The sequence below is a fragment of the Portunus trituberculatus genome, chromosome 37, assembly GCF_017591435.1.
Source record: "Portunus trituberculatus isolate SZX2019 chromosome 37, ASM1759143v1, whole genome shotgun sequence".
Classification (NCBI taxonomy): Eukaryota; Metazoa; Arthropoda; class Malacostraca; order Decapoda; family Portunidae; genus Portunus; species Portunus trituberculatus.
Window position 1 is genome coordinate 8,834,906 of NC_059291.1, and position 25,188 is coordinate 8,860,093.

Consider the following 25,188-nt stretch of genomic DNA (forward strand, 5'->3'; position numbering starts at 1 on the left):
TGGAAACACTAATGATGGCAACCCTTTAATGCATACACTACTGAGGTCCCCTATATACGTAATATCCTTTGTTTGTACTAAGACAATACTGTGTTAACATATACTGCATGAATACATTCAACATTCTTTGAAAATTTTAATTCTAGCTGTAAAAATTTCCAGTTTTGTGAGATCATGCCATCAGCATTCATTGAACCACTTTGTACTCTCATTTAAACATAATGTATTTATCAATCATGGCTAAAACCTCACTGATTCATTGATCCTTTCTTCATGAACTCTGTGACAATCATCTAAACATAGTTTTCTTTACATAGTATTCTACAGAAATGTTGAAAATAAGGAGGATACTAATAGTTCAGAGTTTGGATACACAACCCAAATTCCTTCACCATAATTTATCAATACGCCTCCATCAATTGTGTATGTTTCAGCTTTTTGGTTTTCACCACCACGCATTCGTTGTTCACACTTCACAGCAAGAATAAGATCAAAGCCTGTAGTGACTGGTTTGATCCCAGGGGTACAAGCAAGGGTGAGATGAGCACGACTTCCCTTTCCTGATGTTGGGCAAAATCTGTCCTCATCATAGAAAATTTCCTTCTCAACCACAGTTGGGAGACAAACAGAGGCATTCAACTTTGAAAATTTCAGTTTTTCTTTGCTCTTATCTAAATCAGAATGACTGAATTGGTGCTTTTTCAAGACCCCAGAATTCATCAGAGTCACAGGAGGATCTTCATTATCATCATTAGACCATAATTCTAACTGCTCATTGGATAGTTTGAGTCTTGCTCCTATAGTTCTTGTAGTAATTACAAAACCTACTATACATAATCTAAACCCTTTTCCCAATGACTGTTTCACAACTGGACTGTTAATGTATTCATTGGCACCAATAGTTTTTCCCCTCGCAGTGAACTTTGAAGTTGCATGAAGCAAACGGCGTCTGCCAGCAACTAAGTCTTGAGCAAAGAAGTTGAAAAGATCTGAAACAAATAAAAGAAAAAAAATTACATTTTCTCATCTACTTGGAAAAGCCAAGTTGCAATTTACAAAATCTTATTACAAAGGTAAATGAACATCACTAGCAACACCAAAGATGACAACCCCTAAACAATGCATAGTCTTCATAAATTTTCACTGAATGAACAATGTTGGGACCATCAATCAATATTTAACTCTCTTGACCTTGTTTGGGGGTTGGCATATAAGTGGCCCTCATTGTTTAATTGTTTTTGTTGCACTTGGCCAGCTTTCCCCTCTTACATAAAAAAAATGTGGCATCAGCAGGGGAATGTAGGAGGATGGGAGGGAGAGAGTGGGAGTTGTAGTTAGCACAGGCGCACACACACACACACACACACACTGTCTCTGTGACTGCAGTGAGAATTAACTGCCATACCTTTCCTCTAATATAATTTTCATTGCAACTTAATGAAAATAGAATGGTAGTAATATGAGATATCTATTAGGTATCTGAAAAAATAAAGGGCAGTAGATGAGGTGGTGGCAACAGAGGAGGCATTGTGAAGAGAAAGAGATGATAAATTTCTTTATGGCATACAATATATACTACTAGAAAGATAGAATGTAAGGTATTTGTACCACACCTTAAAGATCAGTAAGAGGGAGGTATCGAGGCATTTACTCCCCCATTTTGGCTGACGCTTTACCACTTTTTAGAGAGCCAGCACTCAAGTGGGCCTTTTTCATTTTTTTTTTTTTTTTTTTGCCCTTGGCTGGCTCTCTCCCCTACATACATAAAAAAAAAAAAAAGATGAGGCAGAAAGTTCAGACAGTTGGTGATAACATGAGAGTGAGTGAGGATGGAAGAAAGGGAGCGAGTTATCTCAGAGGGAATATTAAATCAACAGCCCCTCTAGCCTAGGGGAGGCGAAGGGTAACACACAGAACCACTACAGTGAAAATATGTACAGTAGGTAACACTGCATTTGTTTCTCATGAGAGAGGGTGAAACACATCAGCTTCTACCAGTTGGTAAGTTATTTTCACCATGGATACATACTGCTTGGACTGAGTTCAGGCTTTTTTTTTGCTTTTTTAAGTTCTACCATAGATACACCAGATATGCAAGATACTTGTTTGACTTATCATGTGTTGATTTTGCTTCCCAATACTGTGAGTAATACCAGATATGACATTTTTTTAAGTGCTGCAGCAGCAGCAAGTTTTGCCATATTGTTGTGAAGCAGCACTGCCAACAATTAACTATATTTGAGGCTGTATGTGCTTTATTTAGCTAAAAATCACAAACTTCTCCTTAAATTGATTTACAGTGTAACTTTTAACTTTCATTTTCTCTATTTAAGTTAAAATGAGGTTAAGTTAGATTAAATGTTTGGTTAATTCCCCATGGGGATGTTCGGGAGACATAGCTCTACCAAATAGTCTAAAGCTTTTGGCTCGAAAATTACGTTAGGGTGGGATTTGGCTAGTAACTGGGGCGGGGGTACAGTGCCCTCTGCTAGTCTAGAGCTTTTGGCTTAAAAACTAGATTATGTTAGGTTGGGTTAGGGTTTGGTTAGTAAATGGAGGTTCCGGGGGATGGGGGTTGCAGCCCCCCACTGACTAGATTACATGTTAGGTTAGGTACTTCTTTGGTTTTTGCTAAATGTAGCACATACAACCATAAATGTAGCAAATTGTTGGCAAATATTAATATTTTGCAGAAAATGGAACTTTTGTGAAATAATGGCATTTCTCCTTATTTTTTTTTCTAATTGCAGAAGCATGTCTATTTTTGCTTTCCCTACCCTAAAACCCCATTTTCCATCATGGTCCCCAAGTTTGCTGTTCCTTGGGGGAGGGGATTGGTGATGATAGGGAGGAAGGTCTTATTAGATAATTACCAATAGACCATGTTTTGGGAGGAAGGGGGAAGAGGAGAATAGCATTAAAAGAAAATACTGATTTGCAACCAAAATGAAGTGCAAGTCAAAAACTATCAGAAAAAATAAATTCCATCCTGAAGTGAGAGTATGGTGTAAGACTAGCTGTCATTTCATGTCCTACTGACAAGGACCAATAGCAAACATTAACCAAAATACCACCACCAGCAACTTTTTAAATCCCAACCAGCATCATCATCATTCACAGATTTCCTCCATGAAATCACCTTCGCAGCAGCCTATGATGAGGGAAACGGGGTTTCGGTACCACCAACCATCACACATCGGAAAAGGAATATGTAACTAATTATCATTCCTTTATGAAAATTACTCATAAGGCCAAGTCAACAAACTCTTCTCCTAATGGTGCAAATATCACCAACCAGCATCACCTAGGCATCATGGGGGAACTCGACACACAGGTTCAAATTGATTCACTTGCATCCATCTTTTGAATGCCATAAACATTTCTTCAGCTTCAGGTGTGTTAATGTGTGGAACTCATCATCTAACAGTGTTGTTGCTTTGAAGTCTGTGGATGCTTTTCAGAGAGCTCTACATTCCACACTTCGTCTTTTGTTGTTGAAATTTGGTGAGTAATGTCACTCATGATAGATTGCACCACCACTTTTTGCATAAGGCACACAACTCAGCCCATACATTAAGGCAGGTTCACACATGCCAATTTGCAACTGAAATTGCAAGTTGCTAGAAATATCGACCGAGCCCTCCTTGTCAGAACGTCACACAAAACGACTGGTAAGTATCAACTAGTTGCCGCCTTGGCAGGAAGTGAATGTAAACAAACAGCTAGCCTCCAAGATGTCTTCTTCCAGTGACAATGCTGATAACTTAATTTGTGTTATTTATTAAATTGATAATTCTCAAAGAACTTATAATAATTTGTAACTACCAAAAAGGAAGAGCTATGTCTACAATAGGTCCCCACCAGAAGGTAAACTAATCAATCAATCAATCACAGGGGGCATACCCTGGGGGACGCATCACCTTGCCTACCCTATGGTGCCAATCCAGGAGGTCACACCTCGCGAGTCCCCATCTCGCAAGTCCGCATGCAGGCTCCCTTCCCATACTAAGTAACTCCCAGCAAGAAGAATCAACTTGCCACAGTCCCCTTAGCCTCCTCCATGTTGGGTTATCCCTTTCAAAGACAACCCAATATGCTGGATTGGCTTCCAGGTCGCATGCCACATGCCCATATAGTCGCAGTTGGCGTTAACAAACTATGCAGGTAATCGGCCTCAAATCAGTCTCACGGAGCAATCGCTGATTAGACACAAAGTCATACTAGCGGTACCCAATGATCCTGCAAAGGCATCTAGTACCAAAGACATCCATTCGCCTCTTCAGATCAGTGTTCATCATCCATGTCTCACAATCATAGAGTAAGACAGGGATCATCAGTGACTTGAAGATCTGAATCTTCATCCATCTGCACAGATAATAACAATGGCAAATGCTTGTGTTGAGCGAGTCCATAATGCTGTGGGCCAGGCCAATCCACTGCACAACTTTCTAGTTCCACCTACTGTTGTTACACACTATATACACTACCAAAGTACGTGAAACTTTCCAAGATCTCAATGTCCTCGTCATACTTATGGACAGACTGTACCATTTCATCAAGTAAGCCTACAAACACCTGAACCTTGCTCTTGGGCCAAGAAACCTGGAGTCCCAAGAGCTTCACCTCCTCAAGCAGTGCCTCTAGAGCCATTACCTGTCTCTCCAGTGACTAAGCAAAGATTACTGCATCATCAGCATAAACAAGATCTGTAATTTTGTATTGGCAACAGATGCTCCACAATGACTTTGGTCTACAACTCTGTCTAGTACCCAATCATGCAAGTATTGAAAAGTGATGGAGCAAGCACGCATCCCTGCTTCACTCCCGTATTCACAAGAAAGATTAGCTGGACATGCACCCTCCACACTTCACTTAAAGTCCTGGAGTAGAGGCCAGTTAACTGACTGATAATCCTTGCAGGAATCTGGCTTTGATCTGGTCAGTTGTTGATTTACCAGGCCTGAAGCCAAACTGTTCAGGTCTCTGGTGTTTCAACAGGTGACTGCAGATAGGCATCAACAGCAAATGAGCAAGCACCTTGCCTGGTATGTATGCTGAGCAGTGTTATACCGCAAAAGTTGTTGCAGTCTTGACAGTCCATTTTTCCCTTCCAGATAGGGATGACCAACCCCTTTTTTTTCAGTCTGGAGGAATGATACCTGAATGCCATACAGTAGTCAAGACAGCATGCAACCCATGGATCATAGCCTCACCCCCATCCTCGCCGCTTTGAGCAGCTCAGCACTGATGTTATAGATGCCAGCTGCCTTTCCACCCCTTAACTTTGCCACAGCCTCTTTGACATCATCAATGGACGGTGCAGAGAAGCAGAGAAGGAAAACTAACCTAACCAATAATTTGTAAGAATATCCTTATTATTAATTTACTCCATAATTAACTTCTGAGGTCACAGATGTGTTCTTTTTCCTTCACCAACGCTAACATCTTCTATTTATACAACTGGAGACCAATTTTCAAAGCTTATACTCTGTGACCTCACAACATAAACCGTGATGCAAATCGACCGAACACGACCAACATGTTGGTCTTTCCAGTCAGTCGATATTCAGTCGGAAACTCTACCGACTTGCAGTTTCAGTCACAGATGTGAACCCGCCTTTACAGTAATACTCACTTGTAATGACAACCAACGTCTGGTTCTCCGCCCCTTCTGGACCAGCCGTCATAGGACAGGGCCACTTCTATCCCAACTGACTGACGTTTTGTAAGCAAAATAATGAAGAATTGACTAGTATTAAAGCCATGAGGACAGTGCTGTTCCTGTTATGAATTTAGACAACGACCAGCAAAAAAAGGTTATATATAAACCCACCAAAAAAAATGTGAAACTCATAACTAATCAAGCCAACACTCACCAAACGGCCACAATTTGCCCTCCTGTTGCTTGTTTCCTCCCCACATCTGCATGTCACGGGACTGTGCACTATTTTCTAACTCTTACTATTACATGGGAAAATCTCTCGAACGAAACAATCCACAGAGCTTCAGAATTTTACGAGAAGTCACGCACTGGACCTCTTTACGACACTAGCCACACGGAACGCAGCTACGCACAACAACAATGGCGCCTACTGAGTGTGAGTGAGTGATGGTTGAGTCGCTGACGCTGAGTTAAGGATTCGCGCGACAAAAATCTCACCTCCCCGTTTTAGCTATCTACCTATCTATCAATATACAATATATATATATATATATATATATATATATATATATATATATATATATATATATATATATACACACACACACACACACACACACACACACACACACACACATATATATATATATATATATATATATATATATATATATATATATATATATATATATATATATATATACACACACACACACACACACACACACACACACACACACACACATATATATATATATATATATATATATATATATATATATATATATATATATATATATATATATATATATATATATACAGGAGTTGCTGTTACAAAGACCTGACTCAGGAGCAGTCCCATATATATATATATATATATATATATATATATATATATATATATATATATATATATATATATATATGTGTGTGTGTGTGTGTGTGTGTGTGTGTGTGTGTGTGTGTGTGTGTGTGTGTGTATATATATATATATATATATATATATATATATATATATATATATATATATATATATATATATATATATATATATATCTCACTGGAGATTCGTTTCAAATAAAACGTTTGTGACTGATATTTTATGTACGTAGTTTCCGACTCATCCCTTCTAGTCGAAAAGTGACTTGAAAGTACCGACTAGTTGGCGCCTTGGCGGGAAGTGAGTGTAAACAAACAGCTACCCGCCAAGATGTTTTCCTCCAGTGACGATGCTGAAGCTGTGGTTACTCTACTTTTGACGTACTGGAAGAGTCAACAGAAAAGAAAAATGTTTGTGGATACATCTCTGGCTAAGTAGAAGGAAAGAAAGGAGTGTCTACCACACTCTAAATAAACCTACCTTTGTCATAAAAAAAAATAATTGCTAATCTTAAGACTATGCACAATTGCGATCAAATTAAATCCTGATAAGTCTTCAATCTTCACCTCCAACAACAACACCCTGCATTGAGGGAAACAGTTCTTGTAGAGTGGCAGCTATTTCGTCGAACGACGATTTCCGCAACTTTATTTTTTATTTTTATTTATTTATCTATTTTTTTTTTTTTTTACTGTATGTCATTTCTGGGATCCCACATGTGTTCCTTTTCCCTCACCAACCCTAACATCTTCTCTATACTAAAGACCACATTTTCAAAGCTTGCTCCGTGACATCACGACGTAAATAAAGTCGCAAATCGACTAGCAAGACCAACATGTTGTTTTTGTTTTGCGACTGCTTTTTTGCAGTCGTTGGGCACCGATTCAGAGTCGGAAACCCTACGTACGTAAAATATCAGCCGTAAATTGCCACGTGTGAACCCACCTTAACGCAGACAAAAATTACAAAAACAAAAATTAGTGAAAAATCTTATTTCCCAGTGCTTAAACGCAGGTTCACACATGCCAATTTGCGACTGAAATTGCAAGACAGTAGTTTCCAACTAAATATCGGTGCTTAGCGACTGGAGATACCAATCGCAAAACAAGACCATGTTGGTCGTGTTAGTCGATTTGTGACTATTTACATTGTGACGTCACGGATTAAGCTTTTGAAAATGTGGTCTCCAGGTGTAAAGAAGATGTTTGAGTTGGAGAGGAAAAAGGAACAAATCTGGGATCCTAGAAATTAATAATACAGTAAAAAATAATAATAATAAATAAATAAATAAATAATTAATTAATTAATTAAATTTTTAAAAAATAAAAAAAAGCTTGCACAAATTTTCCTTTGACGAAATAGCTGCCATTCTCCAAGAGCTGTTTTTCCTCAATGGAAGTTGTTCTTGAAGGTGATCACTGAAGACTTGTCAGGATTTCTTTGATCGCAATTGTGCATATTCTTAAGATTAGTGTGTGGTAGACACCTTTCTTTCCTTATACTTGGCCAGGGACGTATACACAGGCATTTGTTCTGTTGACTCTTCCAGTACGCTAAAAGAGCAACCACTGCTTCAGCATCGTCACTGAAGGAAGACATTTTGGTGGGTATCTAGCTGTTTATTTACATTCACTTCCGCTAAGACACCAACTAGTCGATACTTTCCAGTCGCTATGTATGACGTTTTCCGACTAGAAGGGCACAGTCGAAACTTCTAGCGACTTGCAACTGAAATTTTACGTAGGTAGAGTTTCCAACTCAAAATTGGTGCCTAGCGACTGGAGAAAGCAGTCACAAAACAAAACCAACATGTTGGTCTTAATGGTCGATTTTCGACTTTATTTACGTCATGATGTCACAGAGCAAACTTTGAAAATGTGGTCTCTAAGTATAGAGAAGATGTTAGAGTTGGTGAGGGAAAAATAACATCTGGGACCCCACAAATAAATTATACAGTAAAAAAAAAAAAAAAAAAACGCAAATCTTCGTTCGAAGAAGTAACTACCAATCTACAAGAACTGTTTCCCTCAATGCAGGGTGTTGTTGGAGGTGAGGATTGAAGACTTGTCAAGATTTAATTTGATCGCAATTAGGGTGTGGTAGACACTCCTTTCTTTCCTTCTACTTAGCCAGGGATGTATCCACAGGCATTTTCTTTTCTGTTGACTCTTCCAGTATGCCAAAAGAGCAACCACTGTGACAGGAGGAAAACGTCTTTTCACTTCCCACCAAGGTGCCAACTAGTCGATGCTTTCTAGTCACTACGTTTGACACTTTCCGATTAGAGAAGATAAGTCAGAAACTCTACCTACATATAATTTCAGTCACAAATTAGCACGTGTGAACCCGTCTTTGCAACATAAGAGAGGTCAATGCTTTGGGTGTAAGCAATGAGGTTTAGACTGGAGAAGGCAGCACAGATCCATCCCGCTACTAAAAAGAAAAAAAGAAAAAAAAAAGTGAAGGCAGTGGACGGAGCTTATGAGGCGGTGGGGGGAGCTTACGATCGCAACTTGCACCCAAAATATTGGCCTCTTCTGTGTTAAGCAATGGAAAATTGCCACTTTAATTAATTTTCATTACTAGAGGAAAGCTATGAAAGACAGTTAGCACCCACGGTCCGTGTGCTGGCGGATGTGTCTTTTCCTCGCTCCGTTCTGTATGAACAAAGACCCTACAAAGAAGAGGAGAGTTGAGGTCATCTCTGAGGAGCATACCTTCACAGCCTCCCCTATGGATAGCCAAGACGCCTGTCTTGCGGCAGGCCAGGTAAAACTTCCTGTTGGTGGAGTGGAGAAGCTTTGTCTCACTGCTGCTGCTAACCCCCTGGTCTCCCCTGACCTGACCAGACAAAGGGTTAACCTCTGTACCATGACCCCAGCCGACCCTGACGCCCGGCAGCAGATGGTCATCGTTCATGGCGTGTCTACCGCCATCAATGTTGACCTTCTCTCCACGCCAGAGGCCTTCCTTTGGCTCAAAAGGCGCGTCGTCACAGTGAACCCCGCCCTCAGCTCCTGGGCCTCGTTGAAGGGGCCGTGGCCAGCTCAGTACACCTCCACGGCCTGAGCCGCTTCCACGTGGGCCTGTACAACCCTGAGCCTGACCTGTGCGGCCATTGCTGTTGGTTCGGGCATCAGAGCTGGAAGTGCAAGTCGGCGCTGCACTGCAGGTACTGTTCTGGGGGTCATCCTTCCTCCCGCTGCCTGGAGAAGATACATGCTGGCACCAGAGTCGTCCCGCTGTGTTGCAACTGTGGGGGTGACCACAACGCCTCTTCACGCAGCTGCCCTGCTCGACCCAGGCCTGTCAGGGAGCCACAGACCCCCGGCACCACTGTCAGCCCCTCCAGGGTGGTTTTTCATGTAAGATTTCACCTTATGCATTACAAAACAATCCTTTCTTGGGGATAAGGTTTGTAAAAAGCTAATAGAAATGTTGTTTTGTGAACATAAATGCATATATAAGACAGTAACACCACCTGGAGAGGTGGTGTTACCAGCAGCCTGAGAGCAACCTCATAGCAACCTTGTTACTGTCCCTCCAAGCATTCATGGATGCCATTTCGCGGCAAGAAGTTGCTCGGACATTGTTAAAGAATCTTGGATCCAGCTCCCGCTCTTCTCGTGTCTCATGTGCAGTCTGCCAGCAGTGAGTACAGACGGAATCTCTTCAATCTGCCTATAATTCACCAAGATGGCTGCAAAACGTCCTTCATCTTCTTCTGCATGTGGGGTTATTTTTGATAAGAGGATTTTTGATAAAGTGCTAGAGCTCAAAGGAAGATGGTGACTGACTGTGGTGTGAGTGGTGAAGGCAGTGACGCAGTGAGTGCTTTTTTTACGTATTCTTTGTTTGTTGTTTTCTCTTACTTCTTACTTTCTCTTATTATTTCTTATTTTTCCCTTTACTTTAAATACACTTCTAGTATTTAGAATGGTAAATAATAAAAACATGTTAATAAATAGAATATTTTGTACGATTTTTTGGGGACCACATCCTGCATCCCCCCTATTATCTATTGTTTCTTATGAGAATTACATGTTTGTTTTACATGAATTTTGATATATGCGATGCCTCTTGGAACACATCTATCGCATAAATCAAGTTACCTGTATGTATATATATATATATATATATATATATATATATATATATATATATATATATATATATATATATATATAGGCAAACCCTGCTTAACGAAGGGGTTACGTTCCTAAAAACACTTTCTTAAGCAAAACTTCGTTAAGTGAACCGATTATAACAAGTTTAACCCCTGATTTAAACTTCCATTGAGAGTAAACAAAGCGAGAGTGCATCATAGTACAGTGAAAGGTTTAATGAAATTAAAAATTATGATGTTTCACATTTAGGTAGTTTAATTTAAGTCATTTTAATGTACACTTATGTATGTATGTACGTAACTTTATAATGTTGATGATCTTAAATTTATGAAGGGAGGGAGAGTGAAACGGGAAAGACACTAACCGGCAACCTGTGGAATGTAAACAAAGGGCATATCATTGTATCATTTACAAAACTTATGTACCACATTTCCACAAGGCTTTCCATTTTATCCATTGTAGAGTCACGAGTTCAGGTGGTTGTTTTAGCTTGCAAGGAAGATACGGTCTCATCAGCCTTCTTAATAGTCTGCTGACTTGAAAATACTAGAGACAGTAAATAGAGGCAAGATGGTGGCAAGCATTGCTAAAGTTTTCTCTCCTATCTCGTTCTGTGAATAATATCCAGCTTCACTTCGAGAGTAAGAGACTTCCTGGTCTTCTTAGAAACGCTAGGCCACATTGCAGGGCGTTTTGGTGGTAAGTTGAGCCTGTTCAAAACATTAACAGCAATGCTGTTAATGTTTTGAACAGGGGAGTGAGTGGTGCGCGTGTTGTCCACGAGAGGGTTGATCTTGATCTTGATCTTGATTCCACAGGTGTCCCAGGATTTCTCCTGAGGCAGGCCTTAGTATTGGCAGCTCTTGGTGTATTCAAAAGCCTGTTGGCTTGCGTGATACGGCAGGGCTTTCAAACTTGGAAAAAATTACCTGGATAAAACTTCGTTAAAGCGAGTTTGGTGTTCAGTAAACGAGCAGATGGTAGTAAAATGAAACCTTCATTGTAGCTAAATTTCGTTGTGTGAACCTTCGTTAAGTGGGGGTTGCCTGTATATGTGTATATATATATATATATATATATATATATATATATATATATATATATATATATATATATATATATATATATATATATATATATATATATATATATATATATATATATATATATATATATATATATATATATATATATATATATATATATATATATATATATATATATATATATTTTCTTTTTTGCTACAAAGGCAACAACAGTTGTGGCTTGCTTTGTTGTTGTTGGTGTTATGGCCGCGAAGATCTATGGATTCTTATGACCCCTGGGGTAGTCCTGTGTGGGGATCACAGGCATGGTTGCTGGCCTGTCTTCCTCAAGAAAGCACAGGTAAGGTGAAGGACAGCAGGTTGCCAGGAAGGGTGGACATCTGAGACCGGTAGGAGGGTGGGCAGGTCGAGTGTTGTGATGGCCAGGGCGGAGAGCAGGGAGCGTAGTGCAGTGCAGTGGGAAAGGAAGTGTGGACATTGAAGCAGGAAATGTTCGGTGGTCTCTGAGGTAGTCCTACACCAAGGGCAGAAGAGATCGGGGACAGACATAGGCGGTGCAAGAGAGCACTGAGCGTGGTATGGCCTAGGCGGAGGCAAGCGATGGCTGCTGTGACTTGCGTTCCTTCCCATGACAGACTGACTGTTTGAATCTTGTAAAGGTGCTTGTCCTCTCCAGCTGATGGGCACCCCACTATCCCTCATTCCCTTCCTGCCTTCGACCTACGTGCCATCTGTTGTTAGATCCACTCCCTGATTGATTTCTCCAGCCTGCCCATTGGACTCGTGTATCTTTATAGAATCTTTGGTATGCCACTATTACAACTCTTTTAAGATTACATACAGTAATACTCCGCTTAACGAACAGGATAGGGGGTGTCAAACTGTTCGTAGAGTGAAAATTTGTTAAGCGGACGTAATTTTCCCATAGGAAATAATGGAAATAGGGGAGGATGTATTTTGGGCTGATCCCCAACATACCACATGTGTTGAAAAAAAAATTATATATACATTTGGCAGCATATTGTGCCACCGGTGTACCACTACTTTTATGATGTCATATGAGTCATTGGAAGTTAGAGGAGCTACGTACAAATTCTCTCACATTCTCACATTTATGTTCACAAAACAACATGTCTATTAGGTTTTTACAAACCTTGCCCCCAAGAAAGGATTGTTTTGTAATGCATAAAGTGAAATCTTACATGGAATACCAAAAAATAAAGCAGAGATGAGATAAGCCACAGACGAAGCGGAAGACTCGCGGCCACTCAGCCACTTCTTCTTCTTGTGACCCTATTAGCTTGGTGTGTTGTCTTTCCCCATGATATTTGTTTCCACTCCTCTATTGCCTGCTACAATGGATACCATATCTTAGTATTCATATACACTCATGCCATGAGGATAACCTCGACTCCGTGGCACTGAGTGATAGTGAATTGTTAATGAAATACCGCAGTATTTGATTAATAATTCATTATCACTCAGTGCCACAGAGTCGAGGTTATCCTCATGGCATGGCATCATCTCCTCTATATCTAGTATTTTCCTTCACCCTCTGTTCCATCATATTTTCCATTATTAGATTAAGGAATCTCTCTCCCCATGCTTCCTCTCCAACACCACCTACTAGATTTTCCCAATCCACCTCCTTACAATTAAAATCTCCTACTAGTATCACCTTTCTTTTTCCAGATAATACACTTTCCAAACTCTGTAAAGTATCCTTGATCATATTGTCATATTCCCTTAATGTCCATGAATTTGTTTTAGGAGGTACATAGGTCACCATGATTATTAATTTTCCATCACTTTTTATCCTTATGCTTATCACTTCTGCGTTGTTCTTCCCATACCAAATTTTATCCACATTTATCTCCTTATTCGTCATAATCATAACTCCTCCTCCACCTTTACCCTCTCTATCCTTTCTCCATATACTATATTTATTATCCAAATTTACCTTTGTTTTTTCATGAAATTTTGTCTCAGTCAAACACACTATATCAGGCTTCTCCACCATCATATAGTCTTGCAATTCCAATCTGCTTGACAGTATCCCATCTATATTAGTATACATTACGGTCCACCCACTGCTCCCTCTAGGGGTTCCTCCGCATTCCTTCTCTCCACATACCACTTTCTGACTCTCTCTCCTATAACTCTCCAAAAAAACTTTTCTTTTTCTTCTTCAGACCGTTCATCATTTTTCCTTCTCACCTCTTCCAACAATTCCTTATATCTTCTCCTCTCTTCCTCATTTCTATTTTTTTCTTACGAACACCTCTTTACAACCTTCTATCTCTCTCTCTCTGTGTGTGTGTGTGTGTGTGTGTGTGTGTGTGTGTGTGTGTGTGTGTGTGTGTGTGTGTGTGTGTGTGTGTGTGTGTGTGTGTGTGTGTGTGTGTGTGTGTGTGTATACAAGTAAGACAATTCAACAAGGAGAAGCATTTAAAAAATGTTACAAATGAACAAATAATCATTAAAAGTATATCAAGGAAAAACTTGTGTAACGTACAATTGAAAAGCTTTAAGCAACAAATAAATAAATTGCACCAAAGTATGAATATTGTAAATCCCTCAAAAACATGTTGTAGACAAGGTATAGAAAAGAGGGAACAATAATAAACAAATAGAGTAAAGTAGATAGAGGCATTCTATGGTGCTGAGCAGCAAAAAATGGCACCAACATTTTATATCTTTATGATTACATAGATATATAGATAAGACTTAATAGATAAGATAGAGAAAATTATAAAAATAAACAAAAGAAAAGAAAAGAATAAGTGGTAGTAGTACCCCATGCCTCACTGCCATTCTTCTCCACTATCTCTCTATTTCATAAGACTGCTATGATCTTTTCAAACACTTTTTTTTCTCACTACCTTCATCACACCTATACAACATATTACTCTCACAATAACACTATTACAAAACATTATGTTCAGACAGATGTATAAAGCTGGACCAGACAAGTAATAAATACTTTATTGTATCATGACTCAGAGAATGTCCAGTTCAGTAGTAAAACAGCAGATTGTTGTGACGCTGCTGATGGCACCTTCCCAACCCTCACATACAAATGAATAATCTATTCTAGAGAAGCGGGGATCTGATCCATTATCACCCTATCATGCTCCATGAAGTCACTATTATATACACAATCATGTGTGAAAATTTCATAACAATCAGATGAATAGCAAAGGACGAAATTATGAAAAATCTTTAAGAGCAAATATCTTGAAAAGTGCTTTTTTTTTTTACATAAAATTGGTTTAAATTCTGACTGACTTTTGTTTGGTATCATTTTAAACTACAACTAAAATCCAATTATCAGTTGGAATTAGATTTTTAATGATATCAATAGAAAACGAGATACAGGAAAAAATGGAAAAAAAAACAGGAAAGCAGTTCAACTCTGACTTATTGCGAAATCCGAGTTATCAGGGTCCAAGTATCAGGGTTCAATACTAACTTAAGGAAGGAGACTGCAAGAACTAGAGAGAGGAGGGAACAGAGAGTTGATCTCTTGAGCCATACTACCAGTGACCAATGACCAGCAGCACTGTTGCCTTCACATCAATGGGTTTTTTTTTTTTTTTTCTGCATGGTTTATAAATCAATGAAATTCAATGACACCTTTCACATACTGGCCACACAACAGGTCTCACTGAACTTCACTGATTCATAAATCATATAGGAAATCCATGCAAGTAAAACTGCTCAAGTAAAAGGAGCCTACAAGCAAGTACCAACAGTACAAGCTGAAACTGGTATTGCCTGACACATAATAATATCAAATGTACTACCTTACAAAATTATATCAACAGTGATTTAGCACAATCCATTAATTACCACATTTTCTGTAACACAGGCAACCCCCGTTTAACAAAGGTTCACACAACGAAATTTCGCTACAACAAAGGTTTCATTTTACTACCATCTGCTCGTTTAATGAACACCAAACTCACTTTAACGAAGTTTTATCCAGGTAATTTTTTTCAAAATTTGAAAGCCCCACCATATCACACAAGCTGACAGGGTTTTGAATACACCAGGAGCTGCTGGTACTAAGGCCTGCCTCAGGAAAAATCCTGGGACACCTATAGAATAAAGATCAAGATCAAGATCAAGCCTCTCGTGGACAACACGCGCAACACTCACTCCCCAGTCAAAACATACCAGCTTCAGCAGCAGCTTGTCTTCCCTAGCCCAACTCACCACCAAAACGCCCTGCAATTGGCCTAGTGTTCATAAGAAGACCAGGAAGTCTCTTACTCTCCAAATAAAGCTAGATATTATTCACAGACATGAGAGAGGCCAGAAAACTATAGCAGTGCTGGCCACTATCTTGACTCCATATTATACTGTCTCTATTTTCAAGTCAGCAGACTCTATTAAGGAGGCTGGTGAGATCGTATCTTCCTTGCAAACTAAAAGAACCACCTGAACTCTTGACTCTACAATGGATAAAATGGAAAGCCTTGTGGAAATGTGGTACATAAGTTTTGTATGCAGTACAATGATGCGCACTTTGTTTACATTCCACAGTTTGCCGGTTAGTGTCTTTCCCGTTTCACTCTTCCTCCCTTCATAAAGTTAAGATCATCAACATTATAAAGTTACATACATACATACATTAGTGTACATTATAATGACTTAAATTAAACTACCTAAATGTTTAACTTCATAATTCTTACTTTCATTAAACCTTTTACTGTACTATGATGCACTCTCGCTTTGCTTACTCTCAATGGAAGTTCAAATCAGTGGTTAAACTTGTTATAATCGGTTCACTTAACGAAGTTTCGCTTAACAAAGTGTTTTTTAGGAACGTAACCCCTTCGTTAAACGGGGGTTGCCTGTATTTACAAATACCGTGACAGAATGAAATTTTTTTATCTTATCCAGTCACAATTCACAATGCAACAAATTTATAAAAAAAAGAAAAGAAAAAAAAATGCATTAAAATCTAGCCTACCTTCATTAGAGTCAGCCTGGAGAGCCTGTGAAAAGTGTTCCACAAAGTCCTGTATTCCTATAGCTTTTTGGAGCCATGAGCAGCCAACTGAGCAAATCTCTTCTGAATCTACTTCATTTAGAAACCATCCATAATATATAGGTAGTACTGGTTGGTATGCTTTGATCTGAAAACAGGAGAAAGGGAGATATAAAATAACAACCCATATATAAATTAAAAATTCATACAACAGGATTTCTCCCAAACAAGTGTGGGAGACATTACAAAACCTCAGAAAACAGATGCTTATTTACAAAACTAAATAAATTCAAAAGATTTACACTTTGTTATAATCAAATGAAGATATATGTTCTCCATTACAAAACTGAAAAATTAATCCATTATAAATATGGGAGATGGACATGGGGAATGAACCTATTGGCCAAAGGGGCAAGCCTCAATTGTTTCAACTTCCTGCCATGATATTACAGTTTCACACAGTCTGCATGCAACCATATTGGAACATTTGAAAATGTTATCCTTTTTATATATATTTCCCTAGGTGTTTTTTACACATGCATGCACATTCCCCTTTCACTTACACTCATCATTATAGTAGAGAGGGATTGATTACTTGGGTTTTATCTCCTTTCACACTGCAATTCCATTCATCAAACAATAGGTTAGTACTACAGTAGGTAAGCTGAGGAGTTGTCACTTCACATTTGCAACAGGAGTGGAAAGCTAGTAATTTTATTTTTCTACATTTGCATTTACTTATCATAGTGGTGTGTGTGTGTGTGTGTGTGTGTGTGTGTGTGTGTGTGTGTGTGTGTGTGTGTGTGTGTGTGTGTGTGTGTGTGTGTGTGTGTGTGTGTGTGTGTGTGTGTGTGAGGAGAGGGGCTATAACTTGACCATGCCAATTATTAAAACAATGTTATGCTGATAGTGTGGTTATACTATGCATTCGAGTCCATGACAGCTTAAAAGGAATATAGATGAACAGTTCTTTGGTAATGCTACAATAACAATGAATGGATGACTTCAGTGAGTTTATTGGTCAGCAGAAATGTAGATTATCAGTCTTCTCACCTTGTTAGATAGTATTTCCTCTGGGATATTATGGATATTTCTCACAGCAAGTTCTACAGGATGCATTGCCCAGGTTGTCTGTGGCTCCACCACCACAGGAATATACAAGTGAGTCCTTGCTAAATTCAAATAAAATTTCATCTCCCAGTGTTGCAAGTTGGTGTTGTCTATCACAATGACATGAGTACTCTGCTCTGCTGCACTGGCTGCTTGCTGCTGACAGTATTCATGAGCCTCCTTCAGTTTTCCTCTGTCAAACTCATATCTGTAATTATGAAGTGGTAAATAATAATAATAATAATAATAATAATAATAATAATAATAATAATAATAATAATAATAATAATAATAATAATAATAATAATAATTCAAAACCATCATGTTAAATAATACTTATTCTGCATAAGGACAAAAAAACTAATATAGTATACTCACTAGTGTACACTACATACAATGCATTCTACAAATAATGAGATTGTAAGAGGCCATCCCACTTGTGTCATAAAAACCTGCTTGCATTAGAATACTAATTAGGTTTTTCAAGAAAAAGTAACAGGGTACAAATGAAAACTTATATAATCATATCTTTTGGTGATATACCTACACTAAGATCTAAGCCTTCCAATATAGCAATAAAGATACATTACAAATCATATAATAATCACAATGTAACCAGGTTATGAGGCATCTCATACATAATGCAGCGCTGAATCAAATTATCCCTCTAAAATGCATGTATGATCTAGGATAAGTAAATGCTCCCATTTCCAATTTCCTCCATTGTCAATACACTCTCTAATTCATAAGGGCTCACCCTATGTTGTCAGGCTATAAATCAAGGAATATTTATCTAGTATGTAAATAACCACCATATGAGAATATTACGGAACAAAACAAATAAGTGTACTACTTACACACCATCCTGCATAAAATAGTGATCTGCAGAGCATACACAGGTATCCTTATATAATTCTTGGATGACTTGGCTGATGAAAGTTTTTCCAGAGCCTTGGAGTCCCTTCATGATGAACATTACCTAATAAAACATACACTTTAGTTTAAGTTTAAGATATTATTCATTCTAAAATATTTTCACAGCCTAAATTTTCTTTCTTTCATTTTTTGCCATAAGTAAGAAAGCTAATTGAAATAATAAATCAAATTGTGAACTGTTTGAAAAAATTTCTCTTCTGCTATGCCCACCCTTCTTATTGGATGCTTTTATGGGAAGTAATGCACTCCAGAAGCAGATATATATGACTTGTCTTCTTTTAAGAGGGAGGTATCGAGGCATTTGCTCCCCAACTTTGGCTGGCGCTTTTACACTTTTTAGAGAGCCAGCAAAATTGCCAAATCCTGTTTCTATGTTGTCATAATTATATTTGTATTAATAATAAAATATACTTAATAATTTTCTTGTTCATTCAAAAAAGAAATCCTTTGAACTTCATATTTGCATCTGCTGTTTTTATCAATATAAAGACTTTACTTTCATTTTCTATGCTTTTGAATACTTGTCTTGTAAAAGAAGGTTCACTGATGCATGACTTAATACAGGATCAGAGCAGGACCTAGACAGGATAAGCAGAGTTGATGCTTGTCCTGTACTGTAGAATTGGATTTCATTTTCTAATACAGGATATTTAATTTTCATTTAAATCATGATTTTTTGTTTGATTTAAATAAAAACAACTCTGTTCCTTATAAACCTAAAAATCTATCCTTCAACCACAAACTATTTACTGTCACCTCCATAATCATCATTATTTCACTTAAGGGTTGGACAACTCTATAATATAATTATATGCATTTTGAAATTTGTACTCCTCCCTCTGTTTTTCTATTATTCTTACACATTTTTTTCTTTTACTTTGTTTTCAAAACTGAATTTTAAACATAATTCTCTCTGCCTAAGACTTGGCCACAGCATTCATAGCAAGTGCATATTCTCTTCTTCTTTCTTGCAACATAATAAAGCCATACCTTCGTATTCTTACCTTAATTGTTTTACCAGGGTTACTATGGCAACAGCAAATGTGTTTTTTTAATGGAATTAAACTAAAATATAGCAAGGATACATTGGGTAATATTGCGAAGAATGTAAAAGAAACAGATATTATGTGAAACAAACATACATTTGATCTTTAGCCAAATGTACCTACTTTTCTGTCACTGTCCATAATCATGAATCCTAAATATGTTTTGCTACTAATCTACTTATTTCAGTTTTTTATCTAGTACTTTTATTTAATTATTTACTATTGCCAACATTTAACTCAATTTTTCTTATTAGTAAAACATAAAAATGACACTGGCTAAATGGTTTGTATCCAGAACCAGAAAATACATTCTTATGTATTCAAAACCTTGAAGTGACGAAGACCTTAACTATCATTAACTTGAATGAAATCACAGGAAAGTTGTCTAGATATTTTACTATCAACTGCAACTTGAGTATAAAAAAAAAAAAAAAAACATCGGAGGGTGATCATCACTGATTTTCAAGTATTCCTTGTAAATACACATGAACCCCTTGCTAAAAACAGGCCAAGACCAAGTGTTAATGCCCTAATCAACATAGCAGAAGAGCACATAGACCCTAAACAAACAAATCCATGCTTCATAAATTTGATTTCACATTTCACTTTCATTTTACTTACACTCCATCTTTTTATTTAATCAAATACCTCCATATCTTCTACTGAGTTCCATTCACAGCCTCAAAGAAACACTGAAAAATTCATCCAAAGACAAGATAAATCTAGCCATGAAAGGTACCATCACTAAGAAATGAACTCAGAGCACAGAAGTTTAAAGTAAAGCACATCAAAAGTCAGGCCATTATGACTGTCAGGTCCTAAGATAACTTTCAGGCATTTCTATGTGTGCTTATCACAAATTCTTCATTATAATTCCCATACAAACTAATCTAAACTGCTCTATCCTTCGGACCCAGCCGCACATAACACCTTCACTATCACTTTCAGTCATTCTCTGGCCAAGCAAATGCTTCAAGTAGTTCAAGTTAATTATATCTCTCTTTAATTGGGACATTTACAATGGTCTAAATACACTACCAGATTCACCAGCAATCTGAAATTTACACATGAACCATGGTCAGCCAGAAAGAAATCTTTACATCGCTTGTGTGTTATCATACCAACTAATAAAATACTGGGAACATTCTTAGCCACAATCATCAAACAAAGAAGAAATACGGCAAAACAAGCTAAAAACTATGCACATTATCACAAGTCTAGACCACATCATCACTCTGAGACTAATATTATTTTATCTTCCCTAGATGACTTTATTTAATACATTTAAGTTATACAGTTAACATTGTCTTCCAACATCTTCCTTGGATTGCCAATTATCTTTTTACATTGTGTTGCTGCTTCCTTTTTTTTTAAATACAATTCATTCTTTCACATGTAGGTTCTGCTTTCCTGATATGTTTGTGCAATCAACCACAACACATGTATAGATCGATGATTTTCAACAGCATTACAAACTCATATCTCCCACCTTGAGTCTGTTGGGTGTTTTGGAGAAGTTAGCATGTCTGATCATCTCTACATGATTTCAGCCATCACAAGATTAACTCAATAGTTTGATGTTCAAGCATATAGCGATTAATAAAAGAGTTAGTTAAAATAGAGGCCATTATATAACCTACAAAAGTAATGATTATAATTAGTACTACTATAATATGATCATGAAAAAAAATTAACTGTTCTATAAGAGGAGAAGCTCTGTCTTGTAGAGCTAAGTAAGTTCATGTTGCCATAAATAAATAGTCATTCTAAAATATCTTGTCAACACAAATAATACTTACTCAACTCTTTTTAGGGATTTGCTAGTTTAAACATGTCTATAGAAATCAGTGGAAGATGTTTCAAACTAAATATCTAGCCTAATTAAGAATATTTAGCTTACTATAACTGTTCTGTAGAGTGTGCATCACCAGATTCCATGGATAGCATTTAAATACAGAACATTAAGACATCATGAGAGGCATCTATAGAGAACTATGGGAGCATTGACCACACTTTAAATAAAAGCAGGTGATCATCAGCAACTCAGCCCATAGCGAATGCCACAATTCTTCCTCTATGATTATTGATCTAAAACGTTTCTTGCATTTCTTTTCTATTCCATTTACAATGGAAGGGAAGGGTAGCAGTAAACCAGTTTAAACTGTTGGAGCTTGCTATGGATGTATGTGGGCAGCTATGCTATGATCCACAGAAATATTCCTATCCAATGGGAGCTGATGGGGGCAAATAGTATAAATTATGCATATGAGAGTGTGTGGTAGATACAAAGTAATAAACAATTCTAATTCCCAATAGTATATCTTCCATGGTACTCATCCAACCATCCTTACTCCAAAGTAATGGCCAGAAGCAAGCAATTGAAATTGTTAAAAAGAAAACCAATACAAGCTTAATACCACTGTGTGTAATCCAAAGATTACTAAAGTTTACACAACATGCATGCAAGGAACAGTGGAAGCGATTGTTTACTCATCTTATATTTTCCAATACACAGTTCAGCTCTATAAAGCAACAGTCTAAACTGCTGGTTACGACAATCCCATCACAAAAAACAGTGATAGTATTCTAACCAATTCTTACTATTAACCTCATCACTGATCTGGACACATTCCTTACATTTAGTGCCACACACATGTGATTAGAAAATTAAAACAACAGATATTTAAAACTGCAAAGCAAAGCAATAGTTAAGAGATTATTTAGAGTTTAGCTACAGCTAGTCAACATTATCCCCATTATCATTACAAAAAATCACCATCACTGTTAGCAGGTACAGCAGTAACAACAAACCTAGCTAATGCATTACTGGCTATCTGGCACCTTTTATAAACACATCAGTTAGTACAATTAAAGTTATTATCATCACATGGTTCTATTACTAAATATTTCATTTCATTCTTAAATCAAAACTAAATTCTTGAAATACTTTACCTTACTTTTTTTAACAAAATCAATAGTGAAATCATCATTCAAAAATGGAAAGTTCAAATAATGAGAATCTCTTTTCGGTCTTTTAGCCTGAGGCTCTCTTGCAAGGTCTGGTGTGGGGCTGCCTGACCTCTTGGTGCGGCACAGCGCTCTTCGAGGTGTTGCAAGGGGATATGTTGATGGTGTGAAGGAAGCAAGATCTGGAGTGCACACAGGTGCAGTATTTTCTTTATGAACAACTGCAGAGGACTCTTTAGACCAACTGCTAAAGAGTGAAGATGCTGTGCTATAAATCTGTCCCATACTTTCCTCGTCTTGTAGAGACTCACAGGTTGCTGTAAGAAAATATTGAAAATAAAAGAGCAATTCAATATTATTTTAAGAAATCAAATAGCTACTTGTACTTGTAAGTATCTTTAAGTACTGATGATGAGGTCACTGTGCGACTGATACAGGATAATCTAGATGGGCCCTGGTGGCCCTTTGTTATCCTATTATTTATGTTATGCTATGTTATATTAATGTATCTTGTTTCTTTTCACTCTTAAGCAAGCAAGCTTGCCAGAATGAGAGGAAACTGCTCACTGATATGTAGATGGATGTGTTTCTTCTTAATTCTACACATCTTCAATCAGTACTGCGAGTATGCTGGTTTCTGGTACAAAATAGCACATGCTCATTTTTATCTCTTGTTCACCCAATGAAAGCTGTGTTTTCATGATGTATAAGTGTCATTCAGTACCATTGAATTCAGACCAATATGTCAATCATTTAGAGCCAATTGCCAAGTAAATGAACATAACAAGGCAGTCCAGGGAAACCAAATCCTCCCCACCCAGTTAAGTTAGGAGAGGGTGATTGAGTTAGGTTAGGTTAGTATTTGGAGAGGGCAAAGCTGCCCCTCATCCCACTGTTAAGTTGGATTTTATTAAGATAGCTTAGAAATTTTCTGTTTTTAAAATATGCCACATCTCATCCTTACCACTTTCAGCAGTGCAGTTAGGGGGATGTCAGTAGTCGCTAGATCTTAGCTAGATAAGCACTTTTGTCACTCTAGCGAAAGGACTTCCCCCAACCTCTCTCTCTCTCTTTCTCTTGATATTTTATTTACAGCATCATGATCATGATATTCTGTAGCCTGACAAGGGAAAAGACTAAAAACAGTATCTCTGAACTATACTATTAGGATGTGTGTGTGTGTGTGTGTGTGTGTGTGTGCAAAAATCTCTCTCTTTCTCTCTGATCTAATTAAAGCTGACTCTAATCATAACTTCTACATACACACTACTAGATCGAGATCATGATGTTCTGTAGTCCGACAAGGGAGAAGACCAAAAATGCTACATGTTTCACTATTAGGACGTGTGTGTAATTCACCTCGGTCGTCTGCTGGTCATCCAGCCAGTCTTCCCCATTAGGGAGCGAGCTCAGAGCTCATAGACCGATCTTCGGATAGGATTGAGACCACATCACACAACACACACTGGAAAAGTGAAGCCACAACCCCTCGAGTTACATCCCGTACCTATTTACTGCTAGGTGAACAGGGGCTACACATTAAGAGCCTTGCCCATTTGCCTCGCCGCTTCCGGGACTCGAACCCGGCCCTCTCGATTGTGAATCGAGCGTGCTAACCACTACACTATGCAGTGTGTGTGTAAGAGAGAGAGAGAGAGAGATTCCATCATATAAACACACCACACGTCCTACTAGTGTAACAGAGAGAGATCTTTCGCAATATTGATAATAGTGTATATCTGCCTGAGATCTGACGACCACTGGCAATCCCCAACCCGCGCAGCTGAGAATGTGACAGGATGCCTATACTATGGTAATGCCGACTCTACTTTCCCACTAGCTCTCCAAACACATTATGGATGAATGAGAAAATAAGACGGGTTGTTTTGTGTTAAACTCCACTTTCACCAACACTGATTCTGGTAACGGTAACACGGTTCATGGTTGCTCTGAGAGTGAGTGAGGAGGATTCAGAATCAGCAAAGATGCACTTCAAATGACAATAAATCAATGTCTCAACCAAGTTCCTATTCTTGCTAAGAGACCTTCAGTAAAACGCGTTCCCTGACTGTGATTGTAAATAGCTACTCCAAGTAAGCATGAAGAAGAAGAAGAAGAAGAAGAAGAAGAAGAAGAAGAAGAAGAAGAAGGAAAAAAAATGATATGAAGTTTGTTTACGTACCATAGAAAATTGATGAGATACGCCGCTACCGCCAGTACACTTAGCAACGGGTTCAGTTTTGACCTTGATCTTGATTACACAATCGATTCGGAATTTCGGAGTATGTCTTTAGAACAGCAAATTCTGTTAACAAATGAATAAAACAAATTAATAAATAATAAAAAAAATAGATCAGCAGTACCCTCCAAAGTATTTGTCCCTACATCTGGTACGCCTGATTCTTCTCTACGAATTCC

General features: G+C 37.9%; 1 protein-coding gene across 1 annotated transcript; it reads right to left on the reverse strand.

Moving 5' to 3' along the window:
* Nucleotides 1–122: 122 nt before the first annotated feature.
* Nucleotides 123–24,855, reverse strand: LOC123514060 (2',3'-cyclic-nucleotide 3'-phosphodiesterase-like). Its single transcript, XM_045271655.1, has 6 exons — nt 24,816–24,855; nt 22,756–23,087; nt 18,679–18,800; nt 17,765–18,029; nt 16,694–16,859; nt 123–989 (listed from the first exon to the last, which is right to left on the reverse strand). Exons 2-6 carry the CDS (start codon nt 23,053–23,055, stop codon nt 322–324), a joined length of 1,521 nt encoding a protein of 506 aa, XP_045127590.1. The 5' UTR covers nt 23,056–23,087; nt 24,816–24,855; the 3' UTR covers nt 123–321.
* Between the last annotated feature and the right edge of the window lie 333 nt (nt 24,856–25,188).

Excerpts from the sequence above, each read along its gene's own strand:
- LOC123514060 (XM_045271655.1), bottom strand. The coding sequence starts at position 23,055 with ATGGGACAGATTTATAGCACAGCATCTTCACTCTTTAGCAGTTGGTCT. Across the intron at positions 16,860-17,764 it reads AGGAAATACTATCTAACAAG|ATCAAAGCATACCAACCAGT; the intron begins GTGAGAAGACTG and ends TCCTGTTTTCAG. Across the intron at positions 990-16,693 it reads CCAGGCTGACTCTAATGAAG|ATCTTTTCAACTTCTTTGCT; the intron begins GTAGGCTAGATT and ends TATTTGTTTCAG.